Raw genomic sequence first — 24,615 nt, forward strand, 5'->3', positions numbered from 1 at the left:
TATTAACCCGAATTTACCCACGATTACCATATGGTTACGCAAAATTTATCCCTATATCTTCATAAATAACTTGAAAATTACAATATAAAACTATAAACTATTTTCGTGCTCAGGGAACCAAAATATATGGGTGTATGTTATTTCAGATAAATCTGAAACGTAAAAATCTGGGCAGTACCGGGTTAAAGTCAAATATTTTCAAAATTCTTGATTTCTCCTCAACATCTACCACACAATTATAATGCAGCCACATTTAAAAACATTGCATTAATATTGAAAAAACTTTTCATAGTAAACAGCTCCAATATAGAATAGAAAATAAGACAGTAGTAGAACTTTGAAAAACTCTTAATGCCTAAAGCTTTTAAAGTGCTATTTCTTTAATTAACCCAAGAATAAGACAATTGTCAAAAGGAGCTTAGTGGCTTTAATACACCTCAAGAGCTTTTTGATTAAAGTTAACTATTCTCTAAGCTATTATAAATTAAATTGAATTATTTACAGAAGTTAAACCCTGTGTTTTTATGAAAAGTTAATTATTGAAGTCAGGCTTAATCAGAATTAATAAATGTCTAATAAATATATTCTAATCTCCTGGAACATTAAATACATCCTTAAAGTCCCTAAAATGTTCAATAAAATTTTAATAATACTTCTTGAATCATGGGTCTTCAGTTTTCATAGCACATCCACTGATACCAAATATTCAGTCTTGAATAACTTCTCAAATAATTATCACATAACTACTTTTAAAAGAATCGAAGAAACAAATATTTAAAAAAAAAAAAATTAAGCAATTTTTTTAAACGAAAAAAATATTTTTTTTTTATAAAAAAAAATTGCAAAAAATTTAAATATTTTTTTTATTAAAAAAATTTCACACGAAAATTCACTAAAAAAAAACTCATTTATTCAAATGTCTGTTCCCCTGCAAAATGAAAAAAATTCTCGACTTGGCAGGCTTTTTACCCTCAGCGAAATAAAAGCACACTCACAAAAATATTTATTTTCTTTCAAATGAATTTTCATTTCACTTATTTTAAGCTTTTTCAGTGCTTACTTTTAATTTCAAAGCTTCAATTGTAAAACAAAAAAATATTTTCTGCTATAACTGTATACAAACTGCATTGTTGACCACGCGCACATACAACACATGCCTCATAGCGTTGTATGTAGCAAGGTTAACATGCAGTTAGCGGTTATAAAAGCGCCAAACATTCAATTAAGCTTTTAATTTATTTATTTCATTTAATTTATTATAATTGAAATCAATTACGCACTTGAAAATCAAGCAAATTCGGCAAGCAGTGCAATTCAAAACAAAAGACTTAAGACACAAACCCACGCTATCAGCAACAACAACAATAACGCATTTATATGCACTGTTCCAAAAAGCGCAAACACACAATTAAATTATTGAAAAAAAAATATATATTTTACAAAAAAATGTTTTTAGTTCAGCAAATCACACACAAAAAAGCTAAACGCCGTCACCTACAACAATAAAAACACCAAAACCAAGCATATAATGTAATATGTACATATGTATGTATGTAAAGCGAGAAATGCAAGCGTAAGTCATTTTGTAAATGTCTAAATTCCACAAGCTGAAGCAGCGGTATATTTTATAAATATTAAAAATTTTCGAAAAAAACTTTACGAACACTTTGTTAAAAGTCACACACAGCTGAAGCTTCACGAGCAACAAGTAACACCACTACATTAAAAGTCATTTTAACCAAATAAAAATATTTTTTAAATAAATAAAAGCCGTTGAGTAAAGAAACTTCAAAAATATTGTAAAGAATTAAATTAAAGTTTAAAAATTAAAAATCACCTTAAAGCTTTCAGATTCCCAGTTGTTTGTACAGAAGTTAATAAAGCTTTCGAAATCTTCAAGCTTTCGAATATTAAAGCTTTCGAACTTTTGAAGCTTTGGAACTATAAAGCTTTCAAAGTTTTGAAGCTTTGGAACTTTAAAGCTTTCGAATTTTAAAGCTTTCAAATTTTAAAACTTTCGAGTCTTAAAGCTTTCGAATTTTTGAAGCTTTGGAACTTTACAGCTTTCGAATTTTAAAGCTTTGGAACGTTAAAGCTTTCGAACGAAGCACAGTTAATGAAAGTACAGAACTTAATTAAGCTTTTCAACTTATAAAGCTTTCGAACTTTAAAGCTTCCGAACAAATTAAATTAATGAAAGCGTCTGTAGCAATAGGTCCCCACAGGTGACATTGTAAAAAAGTATTTTGTACAGAGTACCCTACTTTATAACAAACATTTAACTTGCAACAACTTTGTATGACACTTTTGAACTTTCTGTAGGCTAACGAAATGATATGCAAAGCTCCAATGTGTTGAAACTAATTTGAAGCAGTTAATTATGCCATTTCAAGTCAAAATACCTACGTAGCTACTACATTTAATTTATATATACTTTATGTTTTATTACTTTGAAATCATTTTATTATGAATATTTTATTCTCTTTGATTTGTTCAAATACATTTGAGTATCAAAACAAAAACATGAAAATGTGAAAAAAGAACAAAGAACAAAGAACAAAGAAAAAGCCTACAAATCATCGAGAATCGGTAACTACACGTTTTGTATAGGAGTTTTTTGGTTATGTACAGGAAATGATCGATTGGATGTCGTATCTGTCGGTGGTGTCAACGCTCGGCTTTGTTGTATTCTTCGCTGTGGGACCCGGCTCCATACCGTGGATGATAACGGCGGAATTGTTCTCGCAAGGACCGAGACCCAGCGCGATGGCAATTGCTGTACTAGTCAATTGGATGGCGAACTTTGTTGTCGGCATTGGTTTCCCCAGTATGAAGGTAGATAATCAAATATAAATTAATACAAAAATTTAAAAATAAATTTAGTTAAACAATTTTAAATTATATTATAACAAAATTATTATTTTTTTTTTAATTTAAATTATCAAAAAAAAATATTTTAAAAAATTATTAAATAATATAAAAAATAACTTTCTAAAAAAAATTTGATTCTTTCCCACAGGCTGAATTGGAGAATTACACATTCTTACCGTTTAGCGTTTTCTTAGCTATATTTTGGATATTCACCTACAAGAAGGTTCCTGAGACTAAGAATAAGACATTCGAGGAGATATGCGCGCTGTTCCGCCACGGCAATGGAAGGTATAAAAACACAATCATAAATTTCTTACATACCTATAAATATCTATATTTGTGCTAAATTGTTTATAATTACGAGAAAATTAATTGAAAATTGCCAAAAAAAAAAAAGAGATACATACACTAATTCTCATCATATCAGCCAAATGGCAAGGTATTCTAATTCTAATAATACTAACGCCATATCACAGATACTTATTTCTTGACAGTGCTTAAGAGTTATACTAAAAGATATATATTGAAGTGTAAGAGGTTCTCATTTCATTAAGTCAATTCGAAAATATTGTTGTTCAACTATATTCGAAGGCAAAAAACGCTTAAATCGAAATTAGTAAATTTTTAATGTGAATCACTTCAGTGTAAATAATTTGTGAATGTAAAGAGTGCATAAATGGATTGGGTATTTTTTTATTTTTTATTAGAATCCCAGCCTGTCTAGCTAGAGTCACCGAGAACGAGTACAAATTTTATGTAGACATGTTTCAACCTTATTTAATTTTTGTCACTAATGAAGGGTCATTCGAAGTATTCCGAAAAGCAAGTGTATTACGTCCTAAAGAAAGAGAGAGAGGGAGAGAGAGAGAGAAAGGGGCAGAATAGAGAAAAACAAGATGGCAGAAAAAGAAACTGAAGTGTGTGAGAGTACAAAAAGAGGGAGAGAGAATAGTTTCCCAGCCTGTGTAGGTCAGTGAGTCTCCGAGAACGAGTTCGAACTTGATTTAGTTGTTCGAAGTGTATTAAGGTCGAAAGAAATAGAGAAAGAAAGAGAGAGAGACATAAGACAGACATAATGAAAGAGGGGGAGACAAAATGACAGAGAGAGAAATAGAAAAGTTAGAGAGAACGAGAAGAGGGAGAGAGAAACGACCCGCTGTTACTAATACAGAGAAACCTCTCTTAAATCACACATCTATTAGATGGACACCTCCCTAGAGCGGGCATGTTTTCAAGCACCAAGTTAAATTTTTAGAACTAATGACCCTCTCTTAGACGGACAGCTCTCTTGGGCGGACAAAAATCGCTCGACGGTGGGTGTCCATCCAGGAGAATGTACCGAAACATTGAAAACTCACTGTGTTACAATTAATAGTGTTACCGTTAGTAGTGGGGAAAGCTCTACCTTTATGATATATTTATTTAATCGGATTTATAACCGTTAAGGATAATCAACTCTGCGAGTTGTAATAAAAAAATTAGATTTAATATAAAATGAATCAAAGTCCATTGTAGAGAAAGCTTCGTTACAAAAGAAAAGCCTACAATACAGGAACGATCTCGAGAGTTTTTTTGTGAGAATTGGTAAAATTACGCTCTCGCCTCTCCCTTGAAACGGTCGTTATTCTGAGAACTTCTCACTGATTTACGTGCAAATATATAGTGATCCAGACCAGTTTCAGTAGTCAAGGAGTAAATTTATTAAGAATAGATTGCTGTGGTTTGACCAACAATTAAATAAACCTTTTATATTCTTATTTGTCTATTGAAAAAACGAAAATGTTTAATTTTTTTTAATAAAATATAAATACCATGCCTTTTTACAAAAACAAATTATTTCACTTGTCGGCCAAGTCATGATCGCGTTAACATCTTCGATTATTTTATTGCTATTATTTCCGTTAGCCAACATTTGCACGATTTTTAAAATTAACTTTCATTTAGGAATTCAAAGTATTTTTAAGAAATTTTGTTTTTTTATAAACTAAATATTTTTTTATGAAATTGCATTAATTTTGCAACGCATTCTGCTTGTCATATTGTCATTCAGAAATAAAATTTGAGATTTCTATTATTTTTTTCCACAAATTTAATCAAACAACCGTAAACCAAACAAACCAAAAATTAATTAATTATCGTTTACAACAAAAAAAAAAAAATAAAAAACAAATGAAATAAAAATCAAATAACGTACGTTAACACACAGAAGGACATTCCGAGATAGTAGACTGTATGGGTAAGTTGCATGATAAACAACAACAAAATGAAAAAAAAAAACAAAAACACAAACTTCTGTTCTTAAAAAAAAAAAACAAATTTTTTAGACGCAACGAAAATTTCAAACTCTAAAAGAATGTATAAAAATTAAAAAAAAAAACGCTTTTAAAAATCAAAAAAAATATATATATTTTAATAAAAATCTATGCGAGTTAGTCTGAGAATTTGTTAGCATACAGTTTAACATTAATTTAGTTTACTCTTTGAATATCTACAACTTCCTTAAGTGACCATGCCTTTGCCGTAGTTAAACCACAGTTATTTGTAGTTTGTGTTTTGGACTTAACTCCATGAAACGCTTTAGTGAATTTAATACAGTGATATTTCATACTCGTTTCTTATTTTCGTTCTCTATATTGAATATATACTTACGAATATATATTGCCTTTCCTTAATATATTTTTGACGATATTGAATGCTTTGAATGCCTGCTTTCGTGTCACTCTCAACGTAAATCTATCATCAAAACATAAACTTCTCTAATGTACATACTTAATTATTCACATTCGCTCTTCTAAATTCCAAATTCTCAGTCATTCAGCTCAGCGCATCATTAACGATCAGAAGTCAGATGGCAAAATTATTGCTCATACAAATGTTGTTTCCTCATGCATTCTCATTATCTACATTCCTCCCAACTAGTGCACTGAAACACACGCATACTTATTAGCTTGAATAATTTTGGTGAAAAGGAGTTGCCAACTGTGCAGTAAAATAATTACGGAAATTTCAAATAATTTATAACCTTTTATTTCATTTAAACATTATATGTATTTATTTTATTAAACATTTTTATTTTGAAAAATTTATTTAAATTAATTTAATTATTTTTTAATATAAATTTTATTTTATTTTTTATACACTTACCGTTATATTCACGTACTCTCCCGTAGTGATGATGAATCCATGCACAGACAAAGCGATTCCACCGCAGACATTGAAATCACCCCACGCAATGCGGCAGGCGAGCGCACGAAACAACAGTGAACCACACTCACAAAAACTCGTCCAATTTTATCACTTGATTTTTCATAATTTTCTTTTCTAAATTTGCAATTTAATTTTGTATAGATTTAAAGTACATACATATAATCAATTATTTTCTAAATGTATTTTTAGTTCACATTAAGTCTCGATAAAGATCACAATTAAAATTAAATTATGAACAATTTGTGTTTGACTTTTTATTTTTTTCTGAAGATATGGCAAGGTAAACTTAATATAAATTGGAGCTTAATTGTTGACTTTCACTAAAAATAAAGTTAAAATATCCACGTGAAATAAATTAAAATCATAAATGGAATCAATATATTTAAATTGAATTAAATTAAATTAAAGAAGTGCAATTAAATTTAATTAAATTAACTTTTAAATTAAAATAAATTTGCATTCCAAATAGGAAATTGAAGCAGAGAACGCTAAAGAAAAAATAAATAAAATATCTCAAATTGAGTTTAATCAAATTCAATTAAGTGAAATGAAAATTAAACTAAATTTAGTTTAAATAAAATTAAATTGAATTATAATACGTTAGATGGAAATATTAATTTTATTCAACTAAATTAATATAATTAATTAAATTCAGATTAAAAAATATCACAAAAATAATTAAATAAGAAATAAATGAAATTAATTTCCATTAAATGGAATTAAAATAATAAACTAAATTAAATTGAGTGAAATTAAATTAAATTTATTTTATCTTTTTATTTATTATGAACATATGGCAAGATAAATGTAATATAAATTGATGTTTATTTGTTGACTTTTTATAAAAATAAACTTAAAATATCAAGGTAAATTTAATTAAAATTAAAATTATAAATTGAGTCAATATATGTAATAAAAAAATTAAATTGAATTAAATTAAAGAAGTGCAATTAAATTGAATTCAATTAACTTTCACGATAAAATTAATTTGCATTCGAAAAAGGAAATGGAAACAGAGAACAGTAAATAAATATTTAATAAAATATCTCAAATTGAGTTAAATGAAATTGAATTAAATGAAATGAAAATAAAACTAAATTCACTTAAAATTGAATTAAATTAAATTGAGTTTAGTTAGATGAAGATATTTATTCAATTAAATTATGTTTAATTTATTACATTGAGATTAAAAATATCTTTCCACAAATAAAGTAAATAAAAAATATAATAAATTAAATCAATTTAAATTAAATTAAATTAAATTATAATTATAAACTGAATTAAGTTGAGTGAAATCAGATGAAAAAGTTAATTTTTATTTAAGTAAATTAAGTTTGATTAAATTCAAATATTCTAAATTAAATTAAATTAAGAAAATTTCCAGAAAATAAAGTAAATGAAGTAAAACAAAGACAGTTACATTAAATTGAGTTGAATTAAATAAAATTAAAGTGAATAACATTAATTTTAGATACATAAATTAAATTTAGATAAATTAGATAAAAAAATCAATTCTATTAAATTTAATAAAATTTAAATAATATAAATTAAATTATATACCATAATACAAAATAATTAAAAAAAATTAAAAAATTTCATTCAATTAAATTAAGTCAAATGACATGTGATATAATTAAATTTAATTTAATTGTATGAAATTAGATGAACAAGATTTTAATTGAACAGAACTCAACTTAATAAAATTTTTTTTAATTAGTATACATTAAATCGAATGAACGAGATAGTTATTTTTAAACAATTAAATTGGGTTTCATGAAACTAAATAATGTAACTTAAATTAAATTGAATACCATTAAAGTTAATGGAATAATAAAAAATAAATCTTATTAAAATATATTAAATAAAAATAAATCAAATCAGATAAAATTAAGTACATTGAAAATAGGTTAAAATAAATTGAGTGAAATTAGATGAAAAAGTTAATTTTATTAAATAAATTAAGAATAATTAAATTCAGCAAATGTAAATGAAGATTAAAGTTAACTTAGAACTAGAAATTAAATTAGAAATTAAAATAAAATAAAACTAATTTAAATTCAAAGCACATGGAAATCTAGAATATTAACAGATGAGAAGCGGATTAAAATGAAAATCAAATTTTAATTAAATTCAAATTAAACACTAAAATTTTTATGCAATTTTGTCTCCCAAATTTTTTCACTAAATTTTATTTTCAGAAATTTCAAAAAATTATTTTAAATTTTTGCGTTTGAACACTTTTAAATTTATTTTAAAACGTTATTAATTTCTCTCGCGCATTTTATTGCATAACGGTTTTATAAAAATGAATGAGAGACCTCTTAAAAGCAACTGAAAGATTATCGAAACACCACAGATTCCACAACTGCTCAGGTATACACTAAAAAACATTTACCACAGTCAAACTCAAAAGAAGCAATGATATACAAAAACACAGTCTAACATTAAAGCAAACATCTCTATTTCACTATAAGAAATACAACTCATAAAACAAAAATAAGAAAACAACAAACAGAAACTAGACACACTGTTAAATGAAAAACAAAACAAAAAACAAAAACAAAAAAGCAATTACAATTGAAATTTTACAAAATTTAAAAAGAAAATCCTATACACTTAAAACATAATCGTAGAGTGTGCGAATTTCAGGAGTATGCTAAACTGCACAAATAGCTTGGAGCCACAAAGTATGAATTCTGGCATCGAACATGCCGCATTGATGGTATCTGAGGAAAAGACCCAACATGACTCACGTAAGAATCAAACAATCAATTTTCTAAAATTTTCACCAAATTTGTTGGTTTCGTTTTTACCGTATTGTTTGTCGTTTTTGTGTTCGTGTACACAGTAAACTATACTAACCAAATTAACAAAGACCCACTAAATCTAAATATATAGATATACACTTACTTAAGAAAAATTAACAAATTTCTATTTACTAATTTAGAAATATATTATCTACTAAAAAGCAAAAACAAATAAACATAAAACAAGCAATGTGTTGTTGTGCAGTATGTATTCGTAAAAATGTAAACGTGTCTCGTGTGCAATTAACTACTAACAAAATTAACAAATTAATTACATTTTGATTACTTTTTTCCGTTCAACGTGTGAAGCCTACACAAATTCATTACTAACAATTTACCACAACATTCATTCGCTCATACTATTATACATAGCGCTATAATTACTATTTCAAATATATTACTAATCATTACTAATCAATCACCAATGCTTTAATCATATATGAAATTAGTTGCATTCATTTACTATTAAAACTATATAGTATAATACATGCATATATCCTATTAATTTTCATAATAATCATTACTACATATATCATATATATCCATATGTATGTTTATTGTTTATTTAAATGGAAAAATAAATTATTATTTAATTGTGCATACAAATTTCATTGTTTATATTTATGTGCCATCTTAATTTTAATGGAAATTCAGTGAGAAAAAATTATATTTAAGAGTCTCAGTTAAGAGAGTCCTTAGAGATCGTAATAGTCAGCAACAATTCTTTCCACTATACATAGGCTGTGTTCGATTCGCTAAAGCTTAGAGAGTTTTTGAATATTGATATATAAATTTATTTTTTAACTGAATTAACACTTTTAGAATACAATCATTATAGGAAATATGTATTTTATAAAGAGTTGTTCAATAGGTTAGCTACAACAGATAAACCGAAAGCGAACAGCAAACGACGCCATATTTTACCCGCTCTTTTGACATTTCTCTTCAGTAAGGTTTGCCATTTCATCGTGGAAAGATATACGATCCAACGTGTCGAAATTCGGTGTCAGTGGCCTTAACTTTAAGAGCGCCACGTCCAATTTATGATGAGGCTCATTTCTGGCTGAATGGCTTCGTCAATAAGCAAAATATGCGTTATTGGTCAGGCAGCAAGACACACGTACTCCGTGAGTCACCATTACATCCAGAAAAAATTACGATTTGGTGCAGTTTATGTGTAGGCGGCGTCATTGGACCGTGCTTCTTCCGTGATGATCAAGACCACGTTACCTGGGAATCGCTACCACTCAATGATAACGGAATATTTTTGGCCCGAATTGAATGATATCGACTAGGACAATATGTAGTTCCAACAGTACGGCGCCACGAACCACACAACGAATGTCTCAATCGATTTATTGAAAACCAAATTTATCTCACGAAATGGTCCAGTCAATTGAACCCCTCGGTCGTGCGATTTGACGCCGTTGGACTATTTCCTGTGGGTTACGTCAAGTCTATGGTCTATGCCAACAAGCCAGCGACGATTGATAATCTTCGTACGAATATCGGACGTGAAATTGCAACAGTATCGGCCGATTTATGCTTGAAAACCATCGAAAATTGGTTTCAGGGTCTGGACGTCAGCAAGCGTACCCGTGGTGGCAAAAGAAATCGAGTTCCATACATAATGGTATCGTATGTGCAATCAGAGAAATAAATAATCCCAAACCGTTTTTGGAGTGCTCTTATTGAAACCCCCTTTAGTTGTCAGATCTGATCATAATGGCAAATACAAATTTCAAGTTTGGAAATATATAATTTTCTAACCAGTTTGAATACTGCCGAGGTCTATATATTCACCTTCTGATTCTAACATATAATATTATGTAGAAAATCTAGCTCTATATTGTTAGCCAACAACCATGAATACAATATAATATTAATACTTTCCGGGGGCTTACGACTGGTTATGAAAAAGATACTTTGTTCTGGGGTCCTATCTCAATAGTGTTTAAAGTTTGTTATTTGAATCCGTTAAAAGTAACACTAACCTCTTTTCTCTGATTTTCCCATTGCCAAAATTAAGTTAAATTGGCTGACAATTGTGGTCTATCTATTGTATGTATATTTGCTATCCCTAACTTCTTTTTGTGAAGTTATTAGGAAAGCTAAGTGTCTAATAGAAATCTCCAATAAAGACCGTGGATTGCAGAAATAGTTTACACAGAAAATATACCTCTGTCTATAGAGCTATCTCAAATATTTTCACCTTTTTCAGCTTTTGTAGGTTGTCTTACTCCTTATACCTCCTTTTTTCTCACTGAATGTCTCAATTTCTTCGTATTAAGTAATATTTGGTTTCAATAAAATTAGCCTTGTATGCAGCCTTATATGTCGTGTCTTTGTTTTGTAGAGGAAAAAAGTAGTTTTATGTTGTATTCTCATTTATTATAAAATAGTTTTAAAATATATCGACTAATTATTCTTCATATTTTTCAAACAATTTGGCATAACTACTTGATTTACGGTAAAATATTTAAATGCATGATATCACAAACTTACTGGGTTATACTATTGGAATAAATATATCAAACTTTGCAAAAACAACAAATGCGTCTGCGGAACATCAACGCTACAATCTGGCGTGATAAATTTTATTTGAACACTAAAACAAAAAAAAAAACAAAAAAAAAAATATGGCACATTTCCATCAAACAAAAACACCAATGAAATTGCATTCACCTAACAAATCGGAACTAAATGAATATTGTATGGGCTACATACCAACAAAAAATACAAAAATGTGCGAAATTTTTCGAAAAAAAATCTAAAAAAACTATACACAAACACACAATGAAATTATTTCCCACGACAAATTCCTATTTGAAAAAAATAAATCTTAAACGATCCACATATGAAAATTCAAATATCTAACTAAGAAGTGTTTGGAACCACCTCGTTCTCATTAACGGTTGAAGGTATGGGTCCATATCCGTTAAGCGATAGCACCAATCTTCTGGGTCCGACAACGAGTCTGGCCGGCAGTACAACCTGTTACACCAACTACGGCACGAACATACACACGCCGGTGCCGGTGCGCAAGTGTCACTACGAGTACGATGCGTACGATCGCGACAGCTTTCGGCGACATTCGGCGCACGGCAGGATGTCAGGTAGCGTTCAGTTGCAGTTGTCGTACTTTCACGTTCACAACAACAAAACAAAAGCTCACTGCAAAATTATTAATGTCAAAACAGAAGCAAAAAAACATTGAATAACAAACGAGACACCAGCAGCCGCAGCATACTAATGCACAACAAAAGCACACACACAACACACGTACACTCACGCATTCGCATACAGTACCCTGCTATGTTAGTGGAAGCAGTGAAAAATCCCAATTTATACGCATTTGTATCCTTATCAGACAAGCAAGTTGATCGAATGACAATTAAATATTTTTTTTTACTTCCAAAAGGTCATATATTTTTACCGAATACGTAAAAACAACATAACTCAAATTTTATAATGCTTAGATATATAGTATAGTATTTCAAAAGAAGGTTTTCGTCGTTTCCGATATCCTTAGACAAATTTTAATGATTTAATCATTAGATTGTTTCTGATTGCAGTTCAATTGAATAAACTCCTTTTCGCAACAACAAATTGTATCTTAATTTAAAATTTGGGTAGGAGGTAAATATATTTTAGAGATCAAGACCAGTCTTCACTTTTCCTATCAAAGTATTCCTGCCCAAAAATGCAATTCATAGAACCGAATAACCGTTTCATAAGGGGATTTTATGAATTGTTCAGCTAGCAAGGGTCGCCAAAATACTCATGATCTGACAATACGAGCACAAACTGAAACAATTCATTTATCGACGACCCAAATCCCGACAAACCCAAAATGCATACCTTTGAAAACTTCTGCCTCTCGAATATGGTTCCCATGTACTAATAATATAAAGGAATTTTACTCTTGACTGATAATTCCGACCGTTCGTTGTCGCTAAAAAACTCATCAGAAAAGATTTTCATCTTTATGTAATAGATTTATGTAATAGTTCTCATCACGTCTGGGTTTATACACCCGAAACAAACTCGGGTCAGTTTTCCGTTAAATGATGTCACCTCAGCAGTTTATTATTTACGATTTGGGTACTTTTTTTAAGATTTAGAGCATATATATATCATCTAGTGACATGGAACACGGATGAGTGAAATACCTCTTTCAGTATTTTGTGATTTTATAATCTGGATATCAGTTCTAAAACAAGTTAATATTTTCGTTAATACTTCTGGTGATCGGAAATGTGATATTTATGATGGGTTAATATTTTAACAATATATACCAGAATCTCCGAATTAACTGTTCATACAGGTTTTACCGTACTCTTTGAAGACATGCATTCGCCGTTCTGAGCTCTATAAGTACTTAATACCAATTATGGTTAGGACTATTCGACACATAACCCAGGGCGCTCTATATTCGAACCGCTGAGTTAGCTTTTTAAGCTCAGATGGCAGGTTTGGGGGTAGTCTTCTGTCGTATACTGTGATTTCCTTACCTTTGCTTTCTCTTTCAAGCGGTCATTGCTGCCACTAAGAAGTAAATATACTGATCCAGACCACAGGGTCGGTTGCCTTACACATTCTCTATAATATGTAGTAGAACAATAACGATTAGTTCGCTTTTGTCTCATCAAAAGATTTCTTTTAGGCTGAAGACGCTTCCTCAATACAAAAGATTACAAAGACTGGTATTTAAGCTGTTCAAGTGCGATTTTTGGTGCGGTGTTCAGCCTAGAACTCTAACCTAACTCCATGTATAAACAAAAAATATATAATATTTGCCTTTTTCTTTCTTCACTACCATCCCTATATCGTCCATTCATTGAAAATAACGGTACATTAAATCACTTTCATTATATAATTCGATAAAAGTAATATATAACTCATTATATATAAAGATATATAAGCATGCCTTCATTGAGCGATGACATTTAGAAACATTATATCAGTTCTCATATATTCCTAAATATATCGCATGCGATTTTGATAGCATGAGATTTCCAAGTTGCATGCGACCTCTTAGTTTTAATATAGAAGAAATCTTATTTATAATGCTTTACAGAGGAGAACACACACACAATGCTTTCTTGCTATAGACACACATACACTGACACAAAGTTTCTGCGACTGCGATATTAATTCGAAGAAGCTTTGTGCCGCCTTTTCAATACACACACACTTGCTTTCACCGTCTATATTTTTACGCTTTTCATTCAACTGTTAAACACATTTTGATGGAATTTTCATTTTATTTATGCAAAACACGTGTAGCTGCATCCGAGCGTTGTTTAGAAGGCGGCCGAAATACACTCCAGGGCCGGAGCGGTGCCTCTGCGCCCCATCACCATCGTCAGCAAATACCTGTCTGCCCGAACAGCGGGCCTTGACTGAGGAACGCCTCACCTCCTGAAACTGCCAGTGTACATTCAACGAATGCTGAACAACACCAACAATACCCACATCAACAACACCAAACACAAGCGAAAACTTCACGCCAACAACAACAACAGCAGCAGCAACAGCAACAGCAGACACAGCAACATCATCACGTACATTGTAGCTATGATAAGGATATTGTATGTGACGACACGCAAGCGCACCTGCAGCAATTGCAACAGCAACAACAACAGCACGGCGATCTGCCATATATGCACCAGCCAACTCACTGTCACAGCCACATTGCTTACGCGGAACCGCTTCAACAGTCCTCCACCACACCGACGCCGCACCGCCACCAACCGCAACGCAAGCACAGTCACAGTCCACACCATAGTCGCCACACATCGCCGCACAGTCATCACTCGCACAGCCAACACTCATCACCGCATCAATCGCATCATCATATGCACGAAACCGATTCGCTAACGCGTTCATCACTAACGCATCCACCACGCCCCGCAGCCAATGCGCAAACCTCATCCACGCATCATCCACATCATTCACATCAGCATAATCATCGACGGCGACGTTCGCGTCACAGTCACCAGCAACAGAACGGAAATGGGAACAGTAATGGTAATGCAGGAGGCGGAGGCGGCAGCGGTAACTCAAGCTTACATGGTCCACACGGACATAGCCAACACAGTGAACCGCGTTCCACAAATCGGCATCACAGCCATACACATGGCAGCAGCTGCACACGACGACATCGTTCGGCCACAGATATTTCCAGCACATCGCTGAACACATGCCACGATCCAACCTGTGTGGATCGCGAGGTGCAAGAGATCTTGGTGCGCAAGACATGTTGCAATTCTTCGCGCACTGAGCTCGCACAATATTTCGCCGAGGATCTGTACGGTTCTACACGCCGTCCCTCGTCTTGTTGCACCTCTTCGGATTATTGCTATCAAACTGATTCGACTAGTCTGTATGGCTCACGCTCATCGCTCAGTCGCAATAATTCCATTAAGTCAGCGTCGGTTGCCTTACGCAAACGTCGTTTGCACCAGCGGCAGCCTAGTTACACATCGATCTCTTTGCGTGGCTTGAACGCCGGACGTCCAAGCAGTCAACCCGGTTCGCTAACTTCCGTTTTTGATCGTGCCAAACAAATGGGTATCGATGCCGCCGATTTGGATAAACGTGGTAGTGGTGGCAAAATTGTGGTCTCACCCTCAAAGGTGACCATCGAACGGCAGACATCAAAAGATGCGCTGAGCAATGATCTGCCCGAGTATGCCTGCTCACCATCACCAATACGTTGGAGCTTCCTGGCCGATGGTAAATCTCCAACTGAATTCGAACGCGCGGTGGGCGATGCGGACACCAAAGATCCGTGGACTTCTGCGGATGAGCAACCACGTGTGTCACGTGAGCCGAAACCTACTAAATGTGAGCATCGCAGCGAACACCGCAGCGAGCATCGTTCTTACACCATGCAACACAGCAGCCGTAAGCATGCGCACGACGAGCGTCCTAGCACTTCGGCTGCAGCGGCGGCGCGCAAGTGCCGCGAGAGTCCTATAAACTGTGATTTTGAAGAGACTTCGACCACGGTGCTATTCCATCAGGAGGCGGACTCCTACAATAACTGTTGCAATAACTACATCCAATGTAACACCTACCTCGATCAAGATCTGCAGATCACCAGTGAAGACATACATCAATATCTCTCAAAGGGCAATCAACAGTCTAGTGATGTGTTGAACAATTCTAAAAACTATCCATTCCAGCCCAGCAATGCTTTGGAGTTTCAGTATAAAAACAATTTCGCCAACAACAATACCGGTGCCGCTTCCTCGGAGGGTGGTGACAGCGTGCGCGGCTATGAGTTCTGTTTTCGACGCAACTCCAGCAAAGAGACAAATCTAAATCAGAATTCAACCGCCGCTGGCACATCCGTTGGTGAGTCGGAGGGCGCTACAGCCTGTGCCGCGTCCTCTTGTAGCAGCACACCACTCTCGCCAACCAACATAAACCTCTCGTCTAGCACGAATAACATCAACATCGTCTTCGGCAACTACACCGAACGCAATGCCAATGAAGTCAAGTTCATTAACACCACGCGCGGCGGTGATACGGTCGCCGTCTCAACCGAGGCGCATCACAGCGGCTACCTGCCATACACTTACCCAAGCTACGACTATACCAATATGTCGGCAAACTCGCAGTTCGACAAGCCGCTGGGCATCGGTGAGCTGCCCAAAGACTTCACCAGCACTGCCGGCAGTGCTGCAGTTGGCGAAGAGGAAGGCGCTATCGGTGGCTGCTCTAGCGCCACTTGTGGCTCACCAACAATCACCGCCACAAGCGATGGTCAACACTCATCGCTACTGCAATCGCCTGTGCCCACAGGTGTCTCATTCGAATCCTTCGATGCCGCATCCGATCACAATTTGATCTCGTGTCGTGGCAGCTGTCAGTTTTCACCAACACCACGTTCACCATTGTCGCCCGCATCGCCAGCCTCCTCACCATGTTTGTCGGCTTCCATTAACCCCGCCGCAGCGTCCTATGTGAATACACATCATCCATATTTTCATTATCAGGCGCATGGCGCCGATCAACAGCAATCACCCAGCAATCATTATCACAATCACACGCAATATCATCAGCATCAGCAATTCACCGAAAGCTTTAAGATCAGCAATGCATTCAAAAAGGTGCGCAAGCGTGCACGCAAATATACCGATTTCCTGCGCAAAAAGTGAGCAAGCCGATCGAACGATTCGACACAAACGATGTGCCGCGATCATTAAGCGAACAGCAATCGTGCATCGTTCGTTTGTCGACGCATCCAACACACATGCGGATCGTTTGAACGATGCTTCGCCAGCGCGAAGATTTGTAAAAGTTTGCTATGTGTATACGTGTCTCTATTTTGTGCAGATTCTCCATACTTTGGCAAGCGGTATGTGGTCGTGGCGCTCAACCGACGCGCGTTTAGTTTGGATGAAGGTGGGAATTGAAGCGGTGGTCGGCGCAGTACAAAGAGTAGCGAAGCTGGCGATGAACTCTCATTTACCTTTATGCTGATTTTCGTGGTAATCGTAAATTACCATTATGTGAGCTAGAACTAGATTTAACGACTTCTGAAGGTAGCAAATTGACACACGGCGATTACCAACGAAGTTTTCAACGCGCTCTCGTGCTGATTTTCGAGATCATTAAGTACCGTTATGTGGTCTAGCACTAGATTTAACGACTTCCGAAGCTGGCAATTGCGACACGAAGCTTTCAACGAGTTCTCGTGTTGATTTTCGAGATCACGAAGTACCGTTATTTGATTTAGAACTAGATTTAAAAACTTCCAGCGTATTCTTCGGCTTAAATCGGTGTTCTAGAGACATCAACTTCATTCAATCATCGCATATAAACTTAAGCAATCTATTGACATTATTTGTTGTTACACAATCAAGCTGGATCTACACAAGATCAAGCAGTGAGCGTCAAGCGTACGGCGTGCGGTGAGCGGCTGACATTAGAAAATACAAAAACAAAAAAAAATAACTCCAAATTCAATAAATGGAGACCAAATCAATCTTGAAAAGCAATAAAATGCAGTAAGCTGTAGATAAGTACTGAAAACTTGAAGAAGAAGAGAAAGAAGAAAAAGAGAATGCTAATGTTCAATATGCACGAACACAGGTGCATCGTGTTATACAGTTATTTGAATTGAGTGTAGTACATAGGTGCATAAGCAGGCGTAAATTATTTACTTTGTTCACTGCCAAACAAAAAAAATATAACTGTTAAACAGAAACCAAAAAAAAAAAAAAAAAAAAAACAAATATGCGAATGTATGCAAAAACCATAGAAGTTGAGTAATATGTATAAGAAATGCAAAAGTGTGGCAACACCCCAATTAAATGCCAAATTAAGTATGCACACAAATTAAAATTAGTGAGTTGCCAAGTGCTGTGTGAGTTGTTGTTGGGGGCGTGGCAGCGCACGCTCTTTTATACCACATACAAAAATACACTAGACACACACACACACATAAAGGCATACAAACAATAACGGTAAACGCTTGCAAACAAATTTGCCCGGAACACAAGAACAGCAGGCGACGACTGCTTGGCGCGAAAAGCAACTAAAATTAAAATTACAAAATAAACAGTTATACTTTAATAATTCAAAAACAAAAAATAAAAAAACAAAAGCAAAAAAACACTCGAGCATCTAAAAGCAAACAAAAAATTAAATGCGAAATTGTGACACAACGACTATTTTAATTAAATGATAAAAGAAAAACAAAAAAAAAACATAAATTCAATAAGGCAAACAAAATAAATAGGTGATTATTGTGAGAACCCATAGCGTAAGTTATACATAAATAAATCAATTTGTATTAGTTAATAAAATATATAAAAAAAACAGAAAATAGTTATACAGAAAAACAACAACAAACAATATGCATACAAACAATGTAATTCATGGCATAGGAACACGTACTTTCCAATTATATCCGAAAAACCCAAGCAAAAACAAAAAAACTATAAAAAAATTAAATACATAGCAAACATGCAGTACAGTTAATTTACAAAAACAATAAATAATAACAAAAAAAAAATAAAGCCCTTAAAAGATTGCAGCATTGCAGTACTCGTAAGCATATGTTAAAGCGCACATTGACTTTTTTTCAAAAATCTGAAACCCCTGGGTCCACAAAACACACTAGAAATATATGCGGCAATAAATTTATTATTAATATAGAACACATTTTAGGAATTATTAATTCTATTATTAATATTTTTGTTTCAAATTCACTGCCGGTGTCACACTGCATTTCTGGAGTTTTATTTCTCATTATTGTAATTTTGAAAGCTTAAAGAAACTGAAAACTGTTCTCCTTCTGTATCACTTCATTGCTAATATTGCATTGATGAGAGCGCTTCTATTGAACAATTTCCAGGTTCACATGAGCGGGATTTGTTATAATTTGGCGCCCCATCATGAGATTAATTAAATTCCAATCGTGATCTTTCCTAGCATAGCTAAGTTATTTTTCCAAAATTTTGAATACAATTTTTTATTAATTCCACGAATTTATTCCTCGAAAATCCAAGCCATCATAGTTCTTCTTTGTTCTTCACGCACTGCGAACCTTTTCGAGGTAAAAAATAATAAAAAAATGTTATTTCTGAGTAAGCTATATACGAGGGCTGCTACATATATTTCTGGCCTAAAAATGAAAATATTAAATAGGAATATTTATCAACGAAAATGGTTTTATTGTTTTTCAAAATATTCTCCATCAAGATTTATACACTTTTGCATGCGCTCAAAGCAATTTTCGAAGCACTTTTTTTTAGCCTTTTTTGAGCAATTGTCAAATTGTGCAGGATCCAACGAGAACAACCCTTTTTACGGCCAGGTGTTCATGCAATATCGAATGTATGCTGGTGGGAGAAATGCATAGGCATGCCTCTATCTGAAGGTATGTTACATGACGGTCTTGCAATATCAGTTCACGTACGGCATCGATGTTTTCTGGCACAACGGCTGTTTTTGGACGACCTTCACGGAATTCGTCTTTGAGCGAGCGTCGGCCACGATTGAATTCGTTGTACAATTTTTTTAATGCTAAAAAATGTCAAACTTTCCAATGGAAATGTCAGATTGGTGTTGCCTAGGCCAGAAATATATATAGCAGACCTCGTAATCGGTTGTATTCGGAAAAACTAGACTAAAAAGCGCTTATTTGTTTAGCGACAGATGATATTTTACGTCATATGTGATTGGCGTGGAAACCGTTTAGCCGGTTATAGCCGAATCGATGAAAGCCACTAATCTCTTTCCCTCGCAGTTCGGCGAAAGTTGGACATCCCAAGTGTAACCAGGTCGCTCTCCACATGGTCCCTCCAACCGAGAGTGGAGGCCTTCCCCTTCCACGGCTTCCTCCGGCGGGTACTGCATCGAACACTTTCAGTGCTGGAGTGTTTTCGTCCATTCGGACAACATGACCTAGCCAGCGTAGCCACTGTCTTTTTATTCGCAGAACTAATCGTTCCATCGTCTGCGGTATTCGTCGTTTACGTAAAATTTTCCTGTCGAAAGCTCCCAGTGTCGTCACTTCTGATGTACACATCAAGTTCCAGCATCAAGTTAAAGAAGTCACACGATAGTGAATCACATTGTCTGAAAGCTCGTTTGATATCGAACAGCTACTATATACAGTTCACCATTAAAACTCCTCCCTTATATCTAATAGCTGCAAGAGGGCACATTAACTATGAACCTGATCTCTTTTGATCTTAATCTCTTGATATCAGTTTTAAAGGCTACACCCGTTTTACATATTTGACTTTTGGTCGACTCCTTCCACAAGAACAAGATCCAAAGTTTTGAATTAATCGGTAACGAGGAATAGTTCATAACAATAATTACATTTGACCAAAGTTCGATTGAATTTAGCGCAAGGGACCATTTGCTGTTTGTTCGATTCGCTACTCTCTAAAGTATTTTGAATCGAAAACATAGTCGACAGTATGGCTATGGTAGTAGTTTCACTTGAATAAAATGTCTTGTAAAGAGGCAGCAACCCATTTCGGAATTGATGCATACATATGTATTCTTGACTTGTGATATTTTACTTCAAAAACTGTTGAATATGATGACTGTATCAAAAGTTGATTTTCAAATGGTTTTAGTTGTCTGAAAAAGCTGTATTCCTTGAAGCTTAAAATAAAGCTTTTTTCAAGTTACCGTTCATCTGTAACTTTTTTTGACCTTCGAACAATAATTTGTGAAATTCTCTGGAAAACATTTTGGGATTAAGATTATAAAAGTCATGCTAAGTCACATTAAGATCTGCGGCATACTACTCTTTCACTAAATTAACAGTTTTCTTTAACTTCAAGTCTGATCTAATTGTGTGTTCATTTATGTTCTAAAAAGCTTTTACTTTTCACAAAACTGACTACGACACATTCTTACTCGATTATTTATAGATTACGTTTCTTATATATTGTATGAATTATACTTATAAAAATATTAATTTTAAGAAATTGCAAAAAAATATTCTAAATAACGATAAAGTGTAGATTTATAATAAGTAAATGTGTAGTGATGTTAGACGACTTCAGTTGTAAAACGAATGGAATTTGAAATGACGCAATTTTGTAATATCAATTCAGCAAAAGTAATGATTAATATATAAAAAATGAATTACAACAAAAAATATTAGTTGAAAATTAAAAAAAGAAATAAATAAAAAATAACAAAGAATATGAGATAAAGAGCAAAGTGCATGCGTAATAGTTTACAACATTAAATAAAAACAACAACATATAAAAAAATTCAAGTATTTAGGGAGTAATCTACAGATTTAAGTACGCACTCGCCATGTGAAAGTAGTTTAGTAACTTACAAATACAATTAAAAACAACACTGAAATTATGCAGATATAATTTTTTTCGATAAAAATATATAATTTTTTTTATTTGATAAAAAAACAAAAAAAAAATAGTATTAAAAAAAATATTAAAAACAAAAAATTTTAAATATTAAAATTTTTTTTTATATATGTATATATATTTTTTATATTAAATTTTTTTTTTTTTTAATATTTTTTTTTATTTTTTGGAAAAAAAATTAATTATAATATTAATTTAAAAAAAAATATTTAAATTTTTTTGTTTTAATTTTTTTTTTAATATTTTCTTTGGAAAAAAAATAAAAAAAGTTTGTTTTTTGGAAAAGTATACATTTTTTTGTAAAAAAATATTTTTTAATTCTTTTTTTGGAAATAAAAATTAATCATAATATTAATTTTAAAAAAATGTTTATTTTTTTTGTTTTAATTTTTTTTTTTTTGGAAATACTTATTTTTTGAAAAAAAAAAAATTTATTTGTATTTTTTTTTTTTGAGAAATATAAAAAAACATTTATCCGTATTTTTTAGTGAAACAAATTTTTTTGTAAAAAAATATTCTTTTAAATTTTTTTTTTGCAAATAAAAATTAATTATATTATTAATTACAAATAATTTTTTTGTTTTATTAAAAAAAAAATTTTTTTGGAAATACTTGTTTTTAGAAAAAACTAAAAGCAAAATTTGATCTGTATTTTTTTTGGATAAAAATAAAAACTTTTTTTGTAAAAATATACATCTATTTTTAGAAAAAAATGTGTTTTAAGAAAAGTTATTTAAATTTTTTTTTTTTTAATTTAAACATTTTATTTTTATATTTTTGAAAATTTATTTCTGTTTCTAATTGTTTTATTACTTTCAATTATTGTTTTTGATATTTAAACCAATGCCACGTAACACACATTTTGATATTCCACATTCAATTTTATGAGCTTTAAGCTTTAAGAGCGCACACTTCATACACACACCACTGCAGCTTCATGCTATAAAGTTCCTATAATTTTTAAAATAATACTGCGTATTAATTTCTCTTTAAAAACATTTAAATGGCGGAAATTAATAAAAATAAAATTAAAAAAAAAACATACGAAAAGCACTTAAAAGTTCACAAAGCACACACATGCCACTTCAACATATTTCTAAAAGCACTGCTCGCATTTCGAACTAAGAATTTCGCATTCGCAATCGGTGTGCAATATTTTGTGTGAATTTTTTTTACAAATACGACTACTGTCTTCCATTAAAATGAAATGAAGAAAAGGTAACAAATACAAAAACCAAAAACAAAAATCGTTTAAGTCTCTTCATTTGTTTGAACAAGCAATTTGTTGTTGTTGTATGTTTCTCACTTTTGCATTTCTTTAAGTAAAACACACACACACACATGTATAGGCGTATTTGAGTAATTAATTAAGCTAAGAATAATTTAAACGAAAATTCAAAGAAAAAATCAAGTTCGAAAAGTATGTGTTACAACAACACGAAGACGAAAACAGAATTATAAAATAATTATTTAATTAAAAAAAGGAAAAACAATTCAAATCGAATGTACCTTGTGCGAAACAACACTGTATGTAAATATAAGTTTAATAAAATTAGAAAACATAAATAATTAAAAATAATTAATTGCAAAAAAATTAATTATATTAAATAAAAAATAATTAAATTAATTTAAATTAGTGACAACAATAATCGTAGCTATTAACAAATATAATAAAGTAAATAGGCAAATTAATTGTAATGAAACGAAAGGAAATAGTGTTAAAATTAAAAACAAAAAAAAAACAGAAAACCACAACAACATTAGCGCCACAGTTAACCAAGAAGAAAGGAGCAAAACAATAACAATAGAAATTTAAAAATTAAAAAAAAAATAAATAAATAAAAATAGTGAAATGACATTAAATTAAAGAAGACACAAATAAATAGCAAAAATAAAATGCAACAAAAGCAAAAATAAATAAAATAAAAATACAAAAACAAAAACAAACAAAGACCAATCGCATAATGATTTAAGACATTTCGTAAATAGTTAAAATTTTCAATGCACTGCCAAAAAAGGTTTTTAAAGTGAAAATAGCGACAACAAAGTTATGTTCTTTTTGTACATATTAAATGATAATAGAAGACATAAAATTAAAAATCAAATTATAAAATTATAAAAAAAAAACAAAAATGTAACAAAAATACATTGTAATTAAAATATTAAAAACTAAAACGGTAGTGAATATATAACTCGTAACGGTATAATTTTATTGCACTTGAATATTTAAATAACATATATACATACATACATATAATAATAATAATAATGAAAACCATATAAAACTTAGAACTTGTAATAATAGTTGAAGCATAAGCAATGATAGTAAATATAAATAACATTTACTGTTTAAAATTAAAATAGATTTGGCATACAAAATTCTTTGAATAGTGGGCAGTTATGTAAGTCAGTTGTATGAAAATTTTAAAAATATTTGTTTCCAAATTTTTTATTGTAATTTAGACATATTTTTTACACAATTACTTGATTTACGTAATGAAAAATATTTAATAGTAAACTGTGCAGTTAATTACCTGTAATTAGTAATTACCGTTAATCAATTATTACTAAGTTTCTAATTACCAATTTCAAATTATTTCATTATTTAATTTATTTTTTACTTTTTTAATCAATTTAAGTTGAATTAGAATATTTTCGAATTTATTTAACAGCTCTCTTCCAAACAGCTTCTCCCACTCTCATTGCCTCTTCCTAACACTCTCTCTATCTTCCTCATAGTAGCATTCTTTCTCCCTCATAATAGCACTTTCCCTCACTCACTCCATCATAATATCAAACTCTCTCTCCACCACTTGCTATTCCTTCCTCTATCTCTTTCTTTACTTAGTTAC

General features: G+C 31.9%; 1 protein-coding gene across 1 annotated transcript in view; it reads left to right on the forward strand.

Annotated features, from left to right (window-relative positions):
• The window catches only part of LOC105220982 (glucose transporter type 1), a 58,178-nt gene extending 40,918 nt beyond the window's left edge, over positions 1-17,260 (forward strand). Inside the window, 7 exon segments of the mRNA XM_054228396.1 lie at positions 2,632-2,835; positions 3,020-3,159; positions 8,728-8,831; positions 14,175-14,547; positions 14,620-14,771; positions 14,937-15,472; positions 15,527-17,260. Of these exon segments, the coding sequence (XP_054084371.1) occupies positions 2,632-2,835; positions 3,020-3,159; positions 8,728-8,831; positions 14,175-14,547; positions 14,620-14,771; positions 14,937-15,472; positions 15,527-17,056 (3,039 nt within the window). The 3' untranslated portion in view covers positions 17,057-17,260.
• The last annotated feature ends 7,355 nt before the right edge of the window (positions 17,261-24,615 follow it).

The sequence above is a fragment of the Zeugodacus cucurbitae genome, chromosome 4 (assembly GCF_028554725.1).
Source record: "Zeugodacus cucurbitae isolate PBARC_wt_2022May chromosome 4, idZeuCucr1.2, whole genome shotgun sequence".
NCBI classification, from domain to species: Eukaryota; Metazoa; Arthropoda; class Insecta; order Diptera; family Tephritidae; genus Zeugodacus; species Zeugodacus cucurbitae.